Source organism: Sus scrofa, chromosome 11 (genome assembly GCF_054392235.1).
Source record: "Sus scrofa isolate SSC_HxYL_T2T_F1_AM1 chromosome 11, Sscrofa_HxYL_maternal_Yorkshire_Landrace_v2.0, whole genome shotgun sequence".
Classification (NCBI taxonomy): domain Eukaryota; kingdom Metazoa; phylum Chordata; class Mammalia; order Artiodactyla; family Suidae; genus Sus; species Sus scrofa.
This window is the reverse complement of record NC_139393.1, coordinates 26,048,698-26,065,255: the sequence shown is the minus strand read 5'-3', so window position 1 is coordinate 26,065,255 and position 16,558 is coordinate 26,048,698. Positions and strand designations below refer to the sequence as shown.

General features: G+C 39.4%; 2 protein-coding genes and 1 long non-coding RNA gene across 37 annotated transcripts in view; 2 read left to right on the top strand and 1 right to left on the bottom strand.

Annotated features, from left to right (window-relative positions):
• The window catches only part of VWA8 (von Willebrand factor A domain containing 8), a 545,205-nt gene that overhangs the window by 12,718 nt on the left and 515,929 nt on the right, over positions 1–16,558 (bottom strand). The window lies entirely within an intron of this gene.
• Positions 1–16,558, top strand: part of NAA16 (N-alpha-acetyltransferase 16, NatA auxiliary subunit) — a 66,734-nt gene that overhangs the window by 32,350 nt on the left and 17,826 nt on the right. For 30 of the 35 annotated variants that reach the window (XR_014819580.1, XR_014819581.1, XR_014819576.1 and 27 more), the window contains one exon: positions 14,800–14,872. The exons of the other annotated variants lie outside the window; for them this stretch is intronic. Coding sequence is in view for 17 of the 30 variants with exons in the window: in XM_084981892.1 (XP_084838018.1) it covers positions 14,800–14,872 (73 nt within the window). In the remaining 13 variants the exon portion in view is untranslated. The remainder of the gene's footprint in view (positions 1–14,799; positions 14,873–16,558) is intronic. 35 annotated transcript variants of the gene reach the window in all.
• Positions 3,035–6,128, top strand: LOC146398599 (uncharacterized). Its single transcript, XR_014819592.1, has 2 exons — positions 3,035–5,555; positions 5,859–6,128. It is a non-coding gene; the product is annotated as an uncharacterized LOC146398599 (long non-coding RNA).

The window sequence follows — 16,558 nt, the reverse complement described above, 5'->3', positions numbered from 1 at the left end:
TGCTATTTCTTAGGCCGCTCCTGCGGCCTATGGACGTTCCCAGGCTAGGGGTCGAATCGGAGCTGTAGCCACCGGCCTACGCCAGAGCCACAGCAACGCGGGATCCGAGCCACGTCTGCAACCTACACCACAGCTCGAGGCAACGCCGGATCGTTAACCCACTGAGCAAGGGCAGGGACCGAACCCGCAACCTCATGGTTCCTAGTCGGATTCGTTAACCACTGCGCCACGACGGGAACTCCTGCTGGTGGGATTTTAAATTCGACCTTGTCCAGAGGTCTGTTTTTAACTATTTCATGATTAATTATCTGTTACTTACAGCGTAATTATGGATTTTTAAATTTGTTAGGCTTACTTTTAAACTAGAGCGTGGACGATTGTTAGCGCAACAGCAAAATGTCATTGGGTACTATTAGTTTTAACTAACAGACTACATTTTAATAGTTGTAGCTAGTTTTTGAATAAAGAAAATCATGACTTTCTGCCTTTTTATCCCCCATTTTTGGCCATGCTGCGGCATGTGAAAGGTCCAGGGGTTGAACTTGTACCGCAGCAGCGACCTAAGGCATTGAAGTAGTGATAACACCAGATCCTGAACCCGTCCTGCCACCAGGGAAGTCCCTGTTTTCTAAAATTAGAAAACAGACTTTTTCTTTGATAGATAACTTAGAAAATGAAAAGTTAATAGAAAATTAGTTCTGCTTTTACTTATTATTTGTTAAGGTCTAAAATCTTGTGTTCTTTCTATAATCACTTTTTGAAAGTTACTACTAGATAAAGAAAAGATTTTATTAGAAATGCTAAAATATTTTTGGGAGTTCCTCTCGTGGCTCAGCAGTAACAAACCCAATGAGTATCCATGAAGACGGCTGGTTTGATCCCTGGCCTCGCTCAATGGGTTAAGGATCCGATGTTGCCACGAGCTGTGGTGTAGGTCCCTTGTTGCTGTGGCCGTGGTGTAGGCTGGTGGCTACAGCTCCCATTCGACCCATAGCCTGGGAACTTCTCTATGCCGCAAGTGTGGCCCTTTAAAAAAAAATTTTTTTTTTAAATAACTCCTATCACTTTATGTTTATTTAGCTTTGACTCACAGTTATTTGTAAATTAGCAATTATTGTGAATAATAAAATATTGAGAAAATGTCACTGATAGGTGTAACTGATTTGTCCTTTGGCAGCAGATTTCATAAACTAAAAGGGACAACGGATGATATCTAGAGGGCAGTGGTTGAGATTAGCTACGGGAACTTCAGAACTCTCTTCCCACCATTGGTGCATTCGATCTCCTTGCCAAATAGGCAGGTCCCCACTTGTAGAAAGACACCTGTAGTACCCTATTAGTAAAAGGTGTCATTTTTTTACATTAAAAAAAAAAACAACCCTTACAGCTCCTTAATGTCTGTAGCATGCTTTATTTGATGCAACACTACTGTTAATTTTTTGATAGTGATTGATTTATATGAAAACATGAAGTGCCTACCAATAATTTCTGTAGGTTATTTAAAGTAACATTTGGCAAAATTATTCTCTTACTCTTTTTGGCAGGGATGACAGAGAAGAAAGATGAGATGAAATGTCAAAAATTATAAGGGACTGACGTACGTGAATTAGAATAGAGTATGGCTTTGGTAGCACTGCCTTACAGCACGTACTGAATACAGTGGCCATTAAATAATCTGTTCCTCTTGAGCGATTCCTGAGCTTTCACTGGCTTTCTCAGTTTCATAAGGGGCATAAACTTTAAAAAAAAAAAATCCCTCCAATATAGATGTGAAATTACCATTGATCCAAAGTTACCACCATTAAACAGTGTTAAACATTTGTTGGTGTTTTATAAAACTTGGAAATTGCGTTTTTAAGGAAGGAACCGAGAATGCATTCACATTCTCTTCGATATCTCTTTAGTTAGTTGTTAAGCACACAGCAGGAATGTCTCCCATGCGCTTTTGAGAGTTGAACTAAACTTGTGTTCATCTTGGTGTGTGGTGGGAGGGAGGCGTCCAGCTCTGTTCTTTTGCATGTGTCTGCCCCGTTTTCCAGCCGCACTTGTTCTTTTTCCATTGAAAGTCTGGGCAGCCTTGTTGAAACTAAATTGACCATACATGTGAGGGTTTGTTTCTGGACTCTGATCCGCTTATCTGTAGGTCCCTCCTTTTGCTAATACCGCACTGTCTGGATTCCTGTAGTTTTGGGGTAAACTTTGAAGTTAGAGATGTGGATTTCCTAATTTGTTTTTTGATATTCTTTTGGCCATTAAGACTTTCTTTAATTTCTATTTGCATTTGAGGATCAGTTTTCAACTTCTGCAAAAAAAGCCAGCTGGGATTTTAATAGGGATTGCATTGAATCTGTAGATCACTTTGGGAAGTAATTTTATCCTAACACTATTGAGTCTTTCAGTCTGTGGACATTGGAGGTCTTTGCATTTATTAGATTGTCTTTATTTTCTTTCAACAGTATTTTGTAGTTTTCAGTATCCAAGTCTTATATAGCTTTTGTTAAATTCATCTCTAAGTATTTTTATGCTATTCTAGATGGAATTATGTTCTTTTCATACTATATATGTTTCAGGTATACAGCCTGAAACTTAGACAGAACCAGTTATAATTTGACATCTGTGTACATTACAAATTGTTTGCTGCTACAAATCCACTTACTGTCCATTACCATACAGCCCCTTCCCCTCTGGTAACTACTCATCTATTTTCTGTATCTGTGAGTTTGTTTCTTTGTTTGTTTGCTTGGGGGTTTTTTTTGTTTTTTGTTTTTTTTTTGTCTTTTTGCCATTTTTCTTGGGCTGCTCCCTCGGCATATGGAGGTTCCCAGGCTAGGGGTCGAATCGGAGCTGTAGCCGCCGGCCTACGCCAGAGGCACAGCAATGTGGGATCCGAGCTGCATCTGCGACCTACACCACAGCTCACGGCAACCCTGGATCCTTAACCCACTGAGCAAGGCCAGGGATCGAACCAGCAACCTTATGGTTCCTAGTCGGATTCATTAACCACTGAGCCACGTCGGGAATTCCCTCACTTGGGTTTTTTTTTGTTTTTTCTTTTTTGGATGCACCCTTGGCATGCAGAAGTTCTGGGGCCAGGGGATTAAACCTGAGCCATAGCAGTAACCCGAGCCACAGCAGTGACAATGCCAGGTCTTTAACTGCCAGGCCATCAGGGAACTCTCAACAATTCTCTATTTTAAAATTCCAGGGAGTTTCCATTGTGGCTTAGGTTAAGGACCCAATGCTGTCTCCATGAAAATGCCCTGGCCTTGCTCAGTGGGTTAAGGGTCTGGTGTTACCGCAAGCTGTGGTGTAGGTTGCAGATGTGACTTGGATGACTGCAGATGCTGTGGCTGCCAGCGTAGACCTCAGCCACAGCTCCGGTTTGACCCCTAGCCGGAGAACTTCCATGTGCCGTGAGTGTAGCCATTAAAAGCAAAAAAATTCCAAAAGTTATGATTCGCAGTGGTAACAGTATCAGAGAGTATTTTTCAGACATACTGATCAACAGTTAATGGTAATTATGATGTTCACGAATTCAAAGATAGTTCAAGTTTGGCATGTGGAAAATAAAAGCAAGTGCTTTTCCTACTTGGGAACGTATCGCAGCCTAGTCTAAGGTCTGCTGACTTTTATTAATCCCCTTCACAGTTGTTGCCAAATCTCCCTAACACCTCTAGTGTTACTTGTTTTAACATTTCCCACTAATTTTGATTACTTTGTTTTTTTTGTTTTGTAAAAACTGCAGGTCATGCTAGTATAGTTTTTATAAAAACACGTATGATTAAAATACAACTTAAAAAAATTTCAGTTGGTGAATTAGCTGTAACACCACCTCTTATTCCACTCTAGGTACCCAGTATTTCTAGGAAAGAGAGCATTTCTTTGGAATCAGGCCTGGTTTGGAATCCTGATTCCATCACTTAATTGCTTGAGCAACTACTTGAATCCTGTTTCTGGATCATAAAGTTGGGGAAAATAATGTTTAAACAGTTGATGTGTGTTTTAATGAACTGATAAATTTTTTGAGGTCCTGGATTCAGCGAGGATTTACTGATTTCTCTCAGCACCCCCACCACTCACATCTCATATCTGCAGCAAATTGCATATTTTCATTTTCATGTCAGTTCTTGGACAACTTATCGCTCACTAGCTTCTTTGAAACCAAAATTGTCACTGTTAATTATACATTTCTTGGCAATTAACCCAACAGCTTTGGTCCTTGTCAGTAAACTATTGGTTTGTTTTCTAATTTGGGTTAAAAAAAAAAAAATCTGAAAAGAGTTTTAGTGGTTTTCATGTTGCAGTAACATTTTCAGCATGATCTGTATTCATATTGTGAAAAATTCTATATCAGATAGAGTTTGTAGGACTTTGTCTTTAAGGTTAGTAAAGAATTCTTTTAGCTGTTACATAAGAAAAGCTAGTTAAGGGCAATAATGTAGGAAACGATGTACAATAGTCATATTTGTTTTTTAGATTAAAAAACAAGGCTTTTTCAATCCTGTTCAAATGTAGCCATTAGAAGAATATTTACATCAGGAGAAGGTAGTTGAACTTGGAAATTTTTTTCAGTTCATAAAACATTTTGATTGTATAATTTGAACTATTTTGAGACTTAAAGTTTTATTGTGATCTTAGATACCTAACTTAAGTGGATTGGCTTTCTAGATTTTAAATGGCAGCAGCAAATACTATTTCTTTTCTTTCTTTCTTTCTTTTTTTTTTTGGTCTGTCTTTTTAGGGCTGCACCCACGGCATATAGAGGTTCCCAGGCTGGAGGTCCAATCAGAGCCATAGACACTGGCGTATGCCACAGCCATAGCAACGTGGGGTTGGAACTGCATCTCCGACCTACACCACAGCTCACAGCAATGCCAGATCCTTAACCCATTGAGCGAGGCCAGGGAGCGAACCTGCATCCTCCTGGATGCTAGTCGGGTTCGTTAACCACTGAGCCACGACAGGAACTCTAGCAAATACTATTTTCGACAATAGTCTTTACATATTAAGTTTTATAAGAAAGGAGGTAAATACATAACAATATACAATTATATTGTGTAATTGAATATAATCATATGGTATACAATTATATTATTGGATATACAATTGTACAGTATAATTGAAATATAAACAGTAAGTAAACTTGAAGTAAAATGGGTCTTTTATACCTCACTCAGACTAACTTTGTTTTTTAATTTTTTATTTTTAAATTAATTAATTTTATTACGTTTATGGTTGTTACAGTGATCATTACAACACAGTTTTATAGCATTTCCATCCTCGCACCCCAGCCTGTCTCCTTTAGAAATTATTACAAGTTTTTCAAAGTTTGTGAGTCAGTATCTGTTCTGCAGAGAAGTTCATTGTGTTCTTTTTTTTAGATTCCACGTGTAAGTGATAGCATTTGATGTTGGTGTCTCACTGGACTCAGACAGACTAACTTTGATAGACAAATTTGGAAAATTGAATTGTTCACTTAATTACTGAGTGAATGACTAGAATATACACTTTTTAGATTCAATAAATATAAATATGCCTAATGAACCAGGAGGACAGTGTTCCTTTTTTTTTTGTTTTTGTTTTTTTTTTTTTTTTTTTTTGGTCTTTTTTTTTTGCTATTTCTTTGGGCCGCTCCTGCGGCATATGGAGGTTCCCAGGCTAGGGGTCGAATCGGAGCTGTAGCTGCCAGCCTACGCCAGAGCCACAGCAACGCAGGATCCGAGCCGCGTCTGCAACCTACACCACAGCTCACGGCAACGCCAGATCATTAACCCACTGAGCAAGGCCAGGGACCGAACCCGCAACCTCATGGTTCCTAGTCGGATTCGTTAACCACTGCGCCACGACGGGAACTCCAGTGTTCCTTTTTTTTTTTTTTTTTGCATTTAGGATATTTTATGTGAACTTTGCATTACCTTAATGTGTTTCCTCAAACCTTGTTTTGAAGTTCTAAAGCAGGAGATCCATTTTATTCAATAGTAATTACATGCCTTTATGAAGAATTGTATGTAACTTCAGTATAGGTTTTATGGTACATTAAAAAAATTATTAAAAGTGATTTAGGAGTTCCCTTGTGGTGCAGTGGAAATGAATCTAGTAACCATGACATTGTGGGTTAAAGATCCGGTGTTACCGCGTAGTTCAACCCCTAGCCTGGGAACTGGGAAACTCTGTATGCCACAAGTGTGGACCTGAAAAAAAAAAGCAAAAAAAAAAAAAAAAAAAGTGATTTAAAAATGTTTCACCCTAGAGATGCAAAGGTACATCTCTATTTTAAAAATCTGCTTTAGCTGCAGTTTTAGCACCTGCCAGTAGATGGCAGTATAAGTTCATGAAAAAAATTCACCTCTATAAATTGAACAACTTGAGTTCTGAATTCCTAAGCCTCCAGAGTTTTTCAAGTTGCAGATATTTTAAGTAAGATTGATGGAGTGTTATTGGTCATGGTGGGTTAAAAATGTCTATTACTTTTTGTTTTGCTTTATAATAGTCTTACGCAGCATTTTTTTTTTTTAATCAGTTCTCAAACTCTAGGGAATGGGTATATTTCCGAATTAACTAGAAGGCTTACTAGAAACATTGCTGAGCCCAGAGTTTCTGATCCTGTAAATTTGGGGTTTGGTCAAAAATTTGCATCTCTAACAAATTACCAGGTGCTTCTCACACTAACGTCAATGATATTAGTGATCTGAGGACTGCACTTTTAGAACCAGTTTTTGTTTGTTTGTTTGTTTTTAAATGGCCAAACCCATGGCATATGGAAGTTCCCTGCCTAGAGACTGAATCCTGTCCACTGCTGTGACCCTCGCTGCAGCTGTAACAGCATTGGATCCTAATTTAATACCCTGTGCCGGGCCAGGGATTGAACCTGTACCCTCTGCAATGACCTGAGCTGCTGCAGTCGGATTCCTAACCTATTGTGCCAACTCCTTTTTTCCTAGCATGTGGCAGGCATGGCATGTGGAAGTTCCCGGGCCAGGGATTGAACCCTCACCAAGTAGGGACCCAGGCTGCTTCAGTGACAACACTAGATCCTTAACCTGCTGTGCCACAGCAGACACTCCAAAACCATTTTTTTTTTCTGTTTCATTGTGACAAAATACACTTAACAAAATTTACCATGTTGATCATTTTTAAGTGTACAATTTAGTGGTATTAAATACAATCACGGGAGTTCCCTTTGTGGCTCAGTGATTAATTTTTCGAGGGACTGCCATACTGTTTTCCACAGCAGTTGTACCATTTTATATTCCCAACAACAATGCACAAGGGTTCCAGTTTTTTTCACATCCCTGTGTATAGTTGTTTCTGTTTTTTTATTTGTTTGTTTTTAAGTTAGCCATCCTCTTGGGTGTGAGATGGGATCTCGCTTTGATTTGCATTTCCTTAATGACTGGTGATGTAAATCTTTTCATGTGCTTATTGGCTATTTGTATATCTTCTTTGGAGAAGTGTATTCAAATGTGGTTTTTTATTTTTTGATTATTTTTTCTTTCTTTTTAAGGCCACACTTAAGGCATTTGGAAGTTCCTGGCTTAGAGGTCGAATCAGAGATGCAGCTGCTGGCGTATGCCACAGCCATAGCAACGCAGGATCTGAGCCACAGCTTGCAGCAATGCTGGATCCTTGACCCACTCGGTGAGGCCAGGGATTGAACCCAAATCCTCATGGTCATGGATACTACTCAGGTTCTCAACCCACTGAGCCACAATGGAAACGCCAATTTTTTTTTTTTTTTTTTTTTTTTTTGGTCTTTTTAGGGCTACACCCACAGCATATGGAGGTTCCCAGGCTAGGGGTCAAATTGGAGTAACAGCCGCCAGCCTACACCACAGCCACAGCAGCACAGGATCTGAGCCTTGTCTGTGACCTGCACCACAGCTTATGGCAATGCCAGATCCTTAACCCACTGAGTGAGGCCAGGGATTGAACCCGCAACCTCATGGTTCCTAGTTGGGTTTGTTAATTTTTGAGCCATGATGGGAACTCCCCTCCAATTTTTTTTTTAATGGCTGCACTCTCGGCATATGGAAGTTACTGGGCCAGGAATTGAATGTGACCCACAGCTGCAACCCATGCTGCACATGTGGCAGCCCCAGATCCTCTAACCCACTGTGCCAGGCCAGGGATCAAACTGCACCTCCACAGTGACCCTAGCTGCCGTAGTCAGAGTCTTAACCCACTGCACTCTGTCAGGAACTCCTTATTCAAATATTTTATTGAATGTTTTGGGCTTTTTTGTTGTGGAATTTTTAATCTATGTATTTTATATATTAATTTCTTTTCAAATACATAATTTGCAAATATCTTCTCCCATTCTGTAGGTTGCCTTTTTACTCTGAGGATAGTGTTTTTTTTTGTTTTGTTTTGTTTTGTTTTTTTAAGGCCACACCCATGGCACACAGAGGTTCCCAGACTAGAGGTCAAATTGGAGGTGTAGCCGCAGACCTAAACCACAGCCACAGCAACTCCAGATCCGAGCCATGTCTGTTTCCTACACCACAGCTCACTGCAACGCTGGATTCTTAACCCACTGAGCGAGGCCAGGGATTGAACCTACGGCTTCATGGATACTAGTCAGATTCATTTCTGCTGAGCCATGATGGGAACTCCATAGTATCTTTAGGTGTACAGATTTTTAAACTTTTCCTGCAGTACAATTTGATAAATTTTTCTTTTGTTTCCTGTGCCTTTGTTGTCATATCCAAGAAATCATTGCCAAATCCACTATTGTGAAGCTTTTGTCTTACTGTTTTCTTGCAAGAGTTTTATTGTTTAAGGTCTCACATTTAGATCCTTGATCCATTTGAATGAATTTTTGGTGTTAGTTATATGGTGTTTAAAAAGTTCATCTTCATCCTTTTGCACGTGGATATCCAGTTTTCCCATACAGTTTGTTGAAAAGAATGTTATTTCTGCATTTTTAATGTCTTGACACTCTTGTCAAAAATCATTTGACTGCTTAAAAAAAAAAGTTCCCTGGCATTGTCAGTGGATTAAGGATCTGGCATTGTCATTGCTGTGGCTCAAGTTGTTGCTGTGGCTCAAGTTGCTGCTGTGGCTTGGGTTCGATCCCTGGCCCAGGAACTTCTGCATGCTGCAGGCACAGTCAAAAAAAAATCATTTGACCATATGTGAGAGGGTTTATTTCTGGACTCTGTTCCGTTCCATTCATTTTTAGTCCCATCTTTATGCCAAGACCACACTTTCTTTTTTTTTTTTTTTTTTTTTTTTAAATGGCTGCACCTTTGGCATATATAAGTTCCCAGGCTAGGGGTCCAATCAGAGCTGCAGCTGCCAGCTTATACCACAGCCACAGCAACCACAGCAACGCCAGATCCGAGCCAAGTCTGCAACCTACACCACAGCTCAGGGCAACGCCAGACCCTTAACCCACTGAGTGATGCCTGGGATCAAACCTGCTTCCTCATGGATACTCATCAGGTTCTTTTCTCCTCAAGTTCGTTTCCGCTGAGCCACAGCAGGAGCTCCCTGTAGTTCAATTTTGAAATCAAGAGTGAGTCCTTTTGGTTTCATTTTAAGATTGTTTTGCCTATTGGGGTCCTCTGAGATTCCATGTGAATTTTAGGATGGGCTTTTTTATTTCTGCAAAAGCAAAACAAAACAAAACACAAACCCCAAGGCATTGGGATTTTGATGGAGATAGGTCTCTCTGGGTAGTTTTGATGTTTTAATAATACTGGGTTTTCCAGGTCATGAATATGGGATGTGTTTCCATTTAATTATGTCATACCGAGTTTTTTCAGCAGTTTCGTAGTTTTCATTGCACAAATCTTCCACTTTCTTGGTTAAGTTAATTTCTCAGGATTTTATTCTTTTTGATGCTATTGTGAATGAAATTGCTTTAGTGATTTCCTTTTATATTGTTCATGTATAGAAGTGCAACTGATTTTTGTGCATTGACTTGTTGTGTAAAGTCTTGCTATTGTGTTGAGTTCATTTATTCTAATGGGTTTTTTGTGTGTGTGAAATTAGGGTTTTCTACAATTAAGATCATATCACCTGCAGAGATAATTTTGCTTCTTTCCAATTTGGATGCCTTTTATTTATTTATTTTGTTCTTGCCTTCTGGCAATAGAACTTCTAATAACCTGTTAAGTAGATGTGAGGGAAGCTGACATCCTTGCCTTGTTCTTGATCTCAGTGGAAATGCTTTCATTCTCTGAACATGTTCATTGTGGGTTTTTCATATGGGACATTCATCATATTGAGATGGTTTCCTTCAGTTCAGAGTTTGATGAGTGATGAATGAAACTATGAAAGGGTGTCGAATTTTGTCACATACTTTTTCATCATCAATTAAGATGATCATGTGGTTTTTTTTTTCTTTCATTTTGTGGATGTGGCATATTATATTGATCAGTTTTTTATGTTAAATTGTCCTTGTATTCCAGGAATAAATGCCTCTTGGTCATGGTGTATAGTCCTTTTAATAATGCTGCTGAAATCTGTTTGCTATTATTTTGTTGAGGATTTTTGCATCAGTGTTGATCAGGAATATTGGTCAGTAGTTTTCTTTCTTTTTTTTTTTTGGCTTATTGCCTTTTCTAGGGCTGTTCCCTCAGCATATGGAGGTTCCCAGGCTAGGGGTCGAATCGGAGCTGTAGCCGCTGGCCTACACCACAGCTCCAGCAACAAGGGATCTGAGCCACGTCTGCGACCTACACCACAGCTCACAGCAATGCTGGATCCTTAACCCACTGAGCGAGGCCAGGGATCGAACCCACAACCCTCATGGTTCCTAGTCGGATTTGTTAACCAATGAGCGACGACAGGAACTCCTTGGTCAGTAGTTTTCTTGCGGTGTTTTTATCTGGCTTTGGTATGAGAGTATTGCTGGCCTTATAGAATGAGTTTGGAAGTGTTCCTGTCTCTTCAGTTTTTTGATAAAGTTTGGTATTAGTTTTCTAAATGTTTGATAGAATTCATCATTGAAGCCATTGGGTCCAGGGCTGTTCTTTGTGGGTAAATTTTTGATGACTCCTTACTGGTTATAAGTCGAGACAGATTATAATAACCATTCTTTTAAAACAGTCTTTTAAAAAAAATCTTATTAAAACAATACAGAATTAATGTTTTAAAAGCTTACTCGTATACCACTGCTCTAATCCATTTGGTGCTGTTTTCACTGAGTTCATGTGTGTACATAGGTGTTTTAGTGAAGTCTTAATGTGTGTAAATTCCTTCATGTCCTGTTTTTTACATGTTACTTATGTGTTTTCCCCCAGTGTTAGTGTATAGTCCAACTTCTTTCCTTATTGCCTTTCTCTCTGCAAGAATTATGGCCTACAGTCTAACATTTTATCAGAAAGGTACAAGTAGGCCTGAGAAGTATTTTAACTTGGTCCTTTTTGTTTTTTGACCGCGGTCAGTGGGATGGTTGATAGCTTTACGGACATTATACCAGTGACTTTGTGGGGTTGGCTTCTTATTTGGATTCAGAATTAAACTGATGAAATTCTACCACCTGGTATTACATGGAATGTGTGAAGAAGTTTCTTTCGTAGCCATCTATACCCAAATCTGTTTAGAACTTGTGACACATCGTCTGCTTTTTGGTGGCAGTGGAATTGTAGTGAATTTTATTTAGTTTATAAAGAGATCTGGGGGAAAAAAAGAAATAATTGTCTTTCTGAAAATAAAACGTGTAAAGGTCTAATTGTTATAAAATAGCAAGTGAGTGTAAAACCTTATTAGTAGGGGTAGATAAGTGAATTTGAGTAGGAAAACCTATAATTGTATTAATTACAGATTCTTTCTGCCTTTTTCCAGACCATTGTAAGCGAACCAGTCATTTTAAATTTTACTTAAATTTTACTTTTCAAACCTTTTTTCATTTTTTGATAGTCATGTTAACAGTGATTTAGAAGTGGAACAAATCCTTGTTAATTTTGTTTATTTTTATTTTTATTTTATTTTTTTAATACAATTACTAACACCACCATTTTATTTTATTTTATTTTATTTCATTTTATTTTTTTTGTCTTTTTGCCTTTTTCAGGGCCGCTCCCATGGCAAATGTAGGTTCCCAGGCTAGGGATCAAATCAGAGCTGCATCCGTCGGCCTACACCAGAGCCACAGCAACGCGGGATCCGAGCCTTGTCTACAGCCTATACCACAGCTCATGGCAAAGCTGGATCCTTAACCCCCTGAACAAGGCCAGGGATTGAACCTGCAACCTCATGGTTCCTAGTCAGATTTGTTAACCATTGCGCCACGATGGGAACTCCAATTTTGTTTGTTTTTAGATTGTAATGTTTAAATACTTGAAAGGGGGGAATCTCAGTTATTCTCCCCCCCTTTTTTTGGGGCCGCACCCGTGGGATATGGAGGTTCCCAGGCTAGGGGTCCAATCAGAGCTATAGCCGTCGGCCTACACCACAGCCACAGCAACGCCAGAACCCAGCCGTGTCTGTCACCTACACCACAGCTCATGGCAACATCAGATCCCTAACCCACTGAGCGAGGCCAGGGATCAAACCTGCAACCTCACGGTTCCTAGTCAGATTCGTTTCTGCTGCGCCACGATGGGAATTTCGGATCTCAGTTTATTTAATGATATAGGTAATTTATAGCATTTGACACCAGCTGAGACTCTGAGGTAGTGAGGATTGCCTGAGGAGCGGCTGCTTGGCTGACTGTTCCTCTGTAGCACACTTGACCCCCACCCCCAAATCAAACGAAACCAAGCAAAACCAAACTTCTTCACATTCTATGAACTCTTTAAGATTCTTTGGGAACTCAGTCTGGAGATGTGTATTTATAAAAATGCTACTTAATGCCACATCTGGGTATAGTAAGTGTATCTCCTAAGCCTTCTCTTACTTTTTTCCTGTCTTGCTACTGTCCCCCCACTGTGTGTGTGTGTGTGTTTTAAAAACTGACCCTCTAGTTTTGATGCACTTAATAAGCATGTTTTCGTGCACGGTCTGGCTGATTTGATGTGCACCACTACGTGTTTTGTGCACTGAAACTGATTGGGGAAAGTTTCCTGTCCTGCCCTATTGGTCACCAGACTTCATGTACTCCTGTGAGTCAAGAATTGCCATTTGGTGATAATAAATGTGCTCGTGTCCCATATGCTGGTGGCCGGTACAACAGAGTAGTTCAAAGCTAAACTGGGAGTTCCCGCTGTGGCTCAGCGGTAACGAACCTGACTAATATCCGTGAGGATGCAGGTTTGATCCCTGGCCTTGCTCAGTGGATTAAGGATCCGGCATTTCCGTGAGCTATGGTGTAGGTTGAAGATGGGGCTCAGATCTGGAGTGGCTGTGGCTGGCAGCTGCAGCTCTGATTTGACCCCTAGGCTGGAAACTTCCATATGTGTGGAAAGAAAAAAAAAAAAAAGCTAAACTGGAACTACATTTACTTGAGTTAAATTCTGGCTCTACCATGTGTAATTGCAGTTTATTTGTATTTGTCCTCTGCCTGTGAAAGAATAGTGCACACACCTTACAGGGTAGTTTTGAGGCTGAGTCGATACAAGTACAGTGCTTAAAACAGTGCGTAGCACTTGGCACGTGCCGTACAGGGTTGATTATTGTTATAATAATTGTTGTAATAAATGTGAAGCACTTGTGACAGTTACCGGCTTGTTATTTTTGTTGTTTCCGTCTGGTATGTTCCTTTTGTCTAAGAGTATTGGTAGCATTTCATTTTTTAAAACTAGAAAACTTCCAAAATTCTCGTTCTTAGTACCATATCGGACGCATACTTTTATGGGTTTTAGTGCTTTTCCTTCACTTTTGACCTTTGTTTTTCTGAAGTTCAGAAGTAAGATGGTTATATTTTCTAATCCATTCCGATTCTGAACAGTTAACGTCAATAGGCATTTCAAACGAACCGAGCATGTAAGCGGGGTTTTTTCCCCTGCCGCTTCTCATTCATGTCGCTTTTCTTTTGCACTTTCAGGGCATGATGTGTTTACAGTGTAGGGTATGGTCTTTCAGTCCTACCTAGTGTACCAATGAAATGCAGATCCTTCAAAATCGTCACTAAAAACAAAGGCAGTATAAACATCTTGTTTTGAGTTTATTTAACGGCTATCAACTCGCTGTATAATTTAAGATTATTTTACCTGACCTTTTTGTAATGAGTGATGTTTTGGAAAATCTGAATATGCAGTGGTTTAGAACTTCACCCTGTAACAATGGGAAGCAAAAGTCAAGAAAACTGTTAATAGTGGTAAATTATACAGATGTGTTTATTGGCCCAAAAAAAACCCCCCAAAAATCAGGAGTTTATGGTAACTAGTGATAATGTGCTCATCAAAACCCGAAGCTACTTATTGAGATGAGAAATCAAGATTCTCTTTTACTGGAGTTCCCGTCGTGGCTCAGTGGTTAACGAATTCGACTAGGAACCATGAGGTTGGGGGTTCGATCCCTGGCCTTGCTCAGTGGGTTAAGGATCGGGCGTTGTCGTGAGCTGTGGTGTAGGTCGCAGACACAGCTTGGATCCAGTGTTGCTGTGGCTCTGGCGTAGGCTGGCGACTACAGCTCTGATTACACCCCTAGCTTGGGAACCTCCACATGCTGAGAGAGCGGCCCTAGATAAGGCAAAAAGACAAAAGAAAAAAAGATTCTTCTTTTACTATTAATGAAGAGAGCAGTGCATTTTTTGTGTTTTTTTCTCATTTTCCCTCAACACAGGGAGGGGGAAAGCAGACAGCTTAGTTTATAGTTAATTTATAGTTCTGAAATAAGCTGCTAAGACATAATAAATAAAAATACCTTCATAAAATATTTTTAAATTGTAAAACTATGTTTCTTTAACAGATTTCTATAATCCAGGAGCTTGTTACTAACTATGAAGCCTCTCTTAAAAAGTGTGACTTATTTAGCCCTTATGGTAAGTTTAAATTAGATTGAGTTGAAATTTGATTACTCATTTCAATCCATTTTTAATCACTTACAGTAAAACTATCGTATTGTTTATTATGTATGTGCTGCATGAGAGCTATTCACTAAGTAGTTTTTGAATTAGTGAATGACACTTATTCACTTGCGATCTTAGGTAATTAAATAAAAATTTCCATAGTCTTGTGAGATGTGAGTTAACCCTGTTTTAACATGAGTAAACAGAATTGAGAGCTTGAGCAGCTTGACCAAGATCAAGCAGTTAGCTTATGTTGAAATATATTTTTCCTGAATTCCTACTTCTCTGTTCTTTCTAGTCTTTTATTACTTCAAATCCTGTTTAATTTGTTTTTTTTTCCCCTCTGTTTGTAGGGGCGTATGTAAATCAAAGCAGCTTAATTTAGAAAACACTCTAGAATGCTTTCATTCACGCAGGTGATAACTTCAGTCTGGTTTCTTCATATGTCTTTTATATGTCATTGTCCTTTCATTTTTGTTTCAAACTAGAAACAAACTTCATAATAGAATAACAGATACAAAAGTAAATAATGAACCCTTGTGTCTCCATCACCTGGCTTCTTTTATCAACATTTCACAGTATGTTCTGTCTCCTTTTTTTTCCTGGAGTATTTTTAAAGCACACATACTGTTAGCCCTGTCAGTATCTTCATATGCGTCTCTGTTTAAAATATTTAAACTGAGTGCCATTGCTGCTCAGCAGGTTACGAACCGAACTAGGATCCATGAGGATGCGGATTCAATCCCTGGCATCGCTCAGTGTGTTAAGGATCCAGCGGTGCCATGAGCTGTGGTGTAGGTCACAGACGAGGCTCAGATCTGGTGTTGCTGTGGCTGTGGTGTAGACCAGCAGCTGTAGCTCAGGTTGGACCTCTAGCCTGGGAACTTCTATGTGCTGCAGGTGTGGCCCTGAAAAGCAAAAAAATAAAATAAAATAAAACACTTAAATAAATGTAGTCACAGTGCTGTTTTACACGGAATTAACTCTCATTCCACAATACCTGACACCCAGTCCACATGTAAATTTCCCTGATTATCTTAAGAAAAAAAAATCTTTATATAACTAGTTTATTTGAGTCTGAATCCAACTAAGGTCCAAACTTTAACTTGATAATTTGATTGTTATGTCTCTGATATCCTTTTAATCTTGAGCGGTACCTCTATTCCCTCTCTCCGCCCCGGCTTTTTTTTCTTTTTTTCCTTTTTTAAAGGCTGTTTGTTCAAAGGTCATTTATCTTGTCGAATGTCCCATATTTTGAATTTGGCTGATTGTTCCCTCATATATTTTGCTATCATTCATGTTTCTTATAAACTTAAGAGTTTGATTTATAGGCTGGATTAGATTCAGTTCCATGTGAATACTTCACACACAAAACTTTGTACTTCCTGTTACATCGCGTCTGAAGGCTAAAGACATGCTGGTCTCTCTTTGTGAGATTAAGATGGATCAGAGTTTAGATGTTTGTCAGCCTGATCTGCTTGCTCACTGAACAGATCCGCACTGGCCTTTCGCCTCAGGGTTTTTGCAGGGGCTGAGGATCACTGCCCGGTCCCTTATTCCATTCTAAGCATCATTCCTTCCGCATTGGAATTCTTCTTACAAAGAACTTTCCCTCATCAGATATTTGGTTCCCCTGAAATGTGGTGTATATGAGAGGAA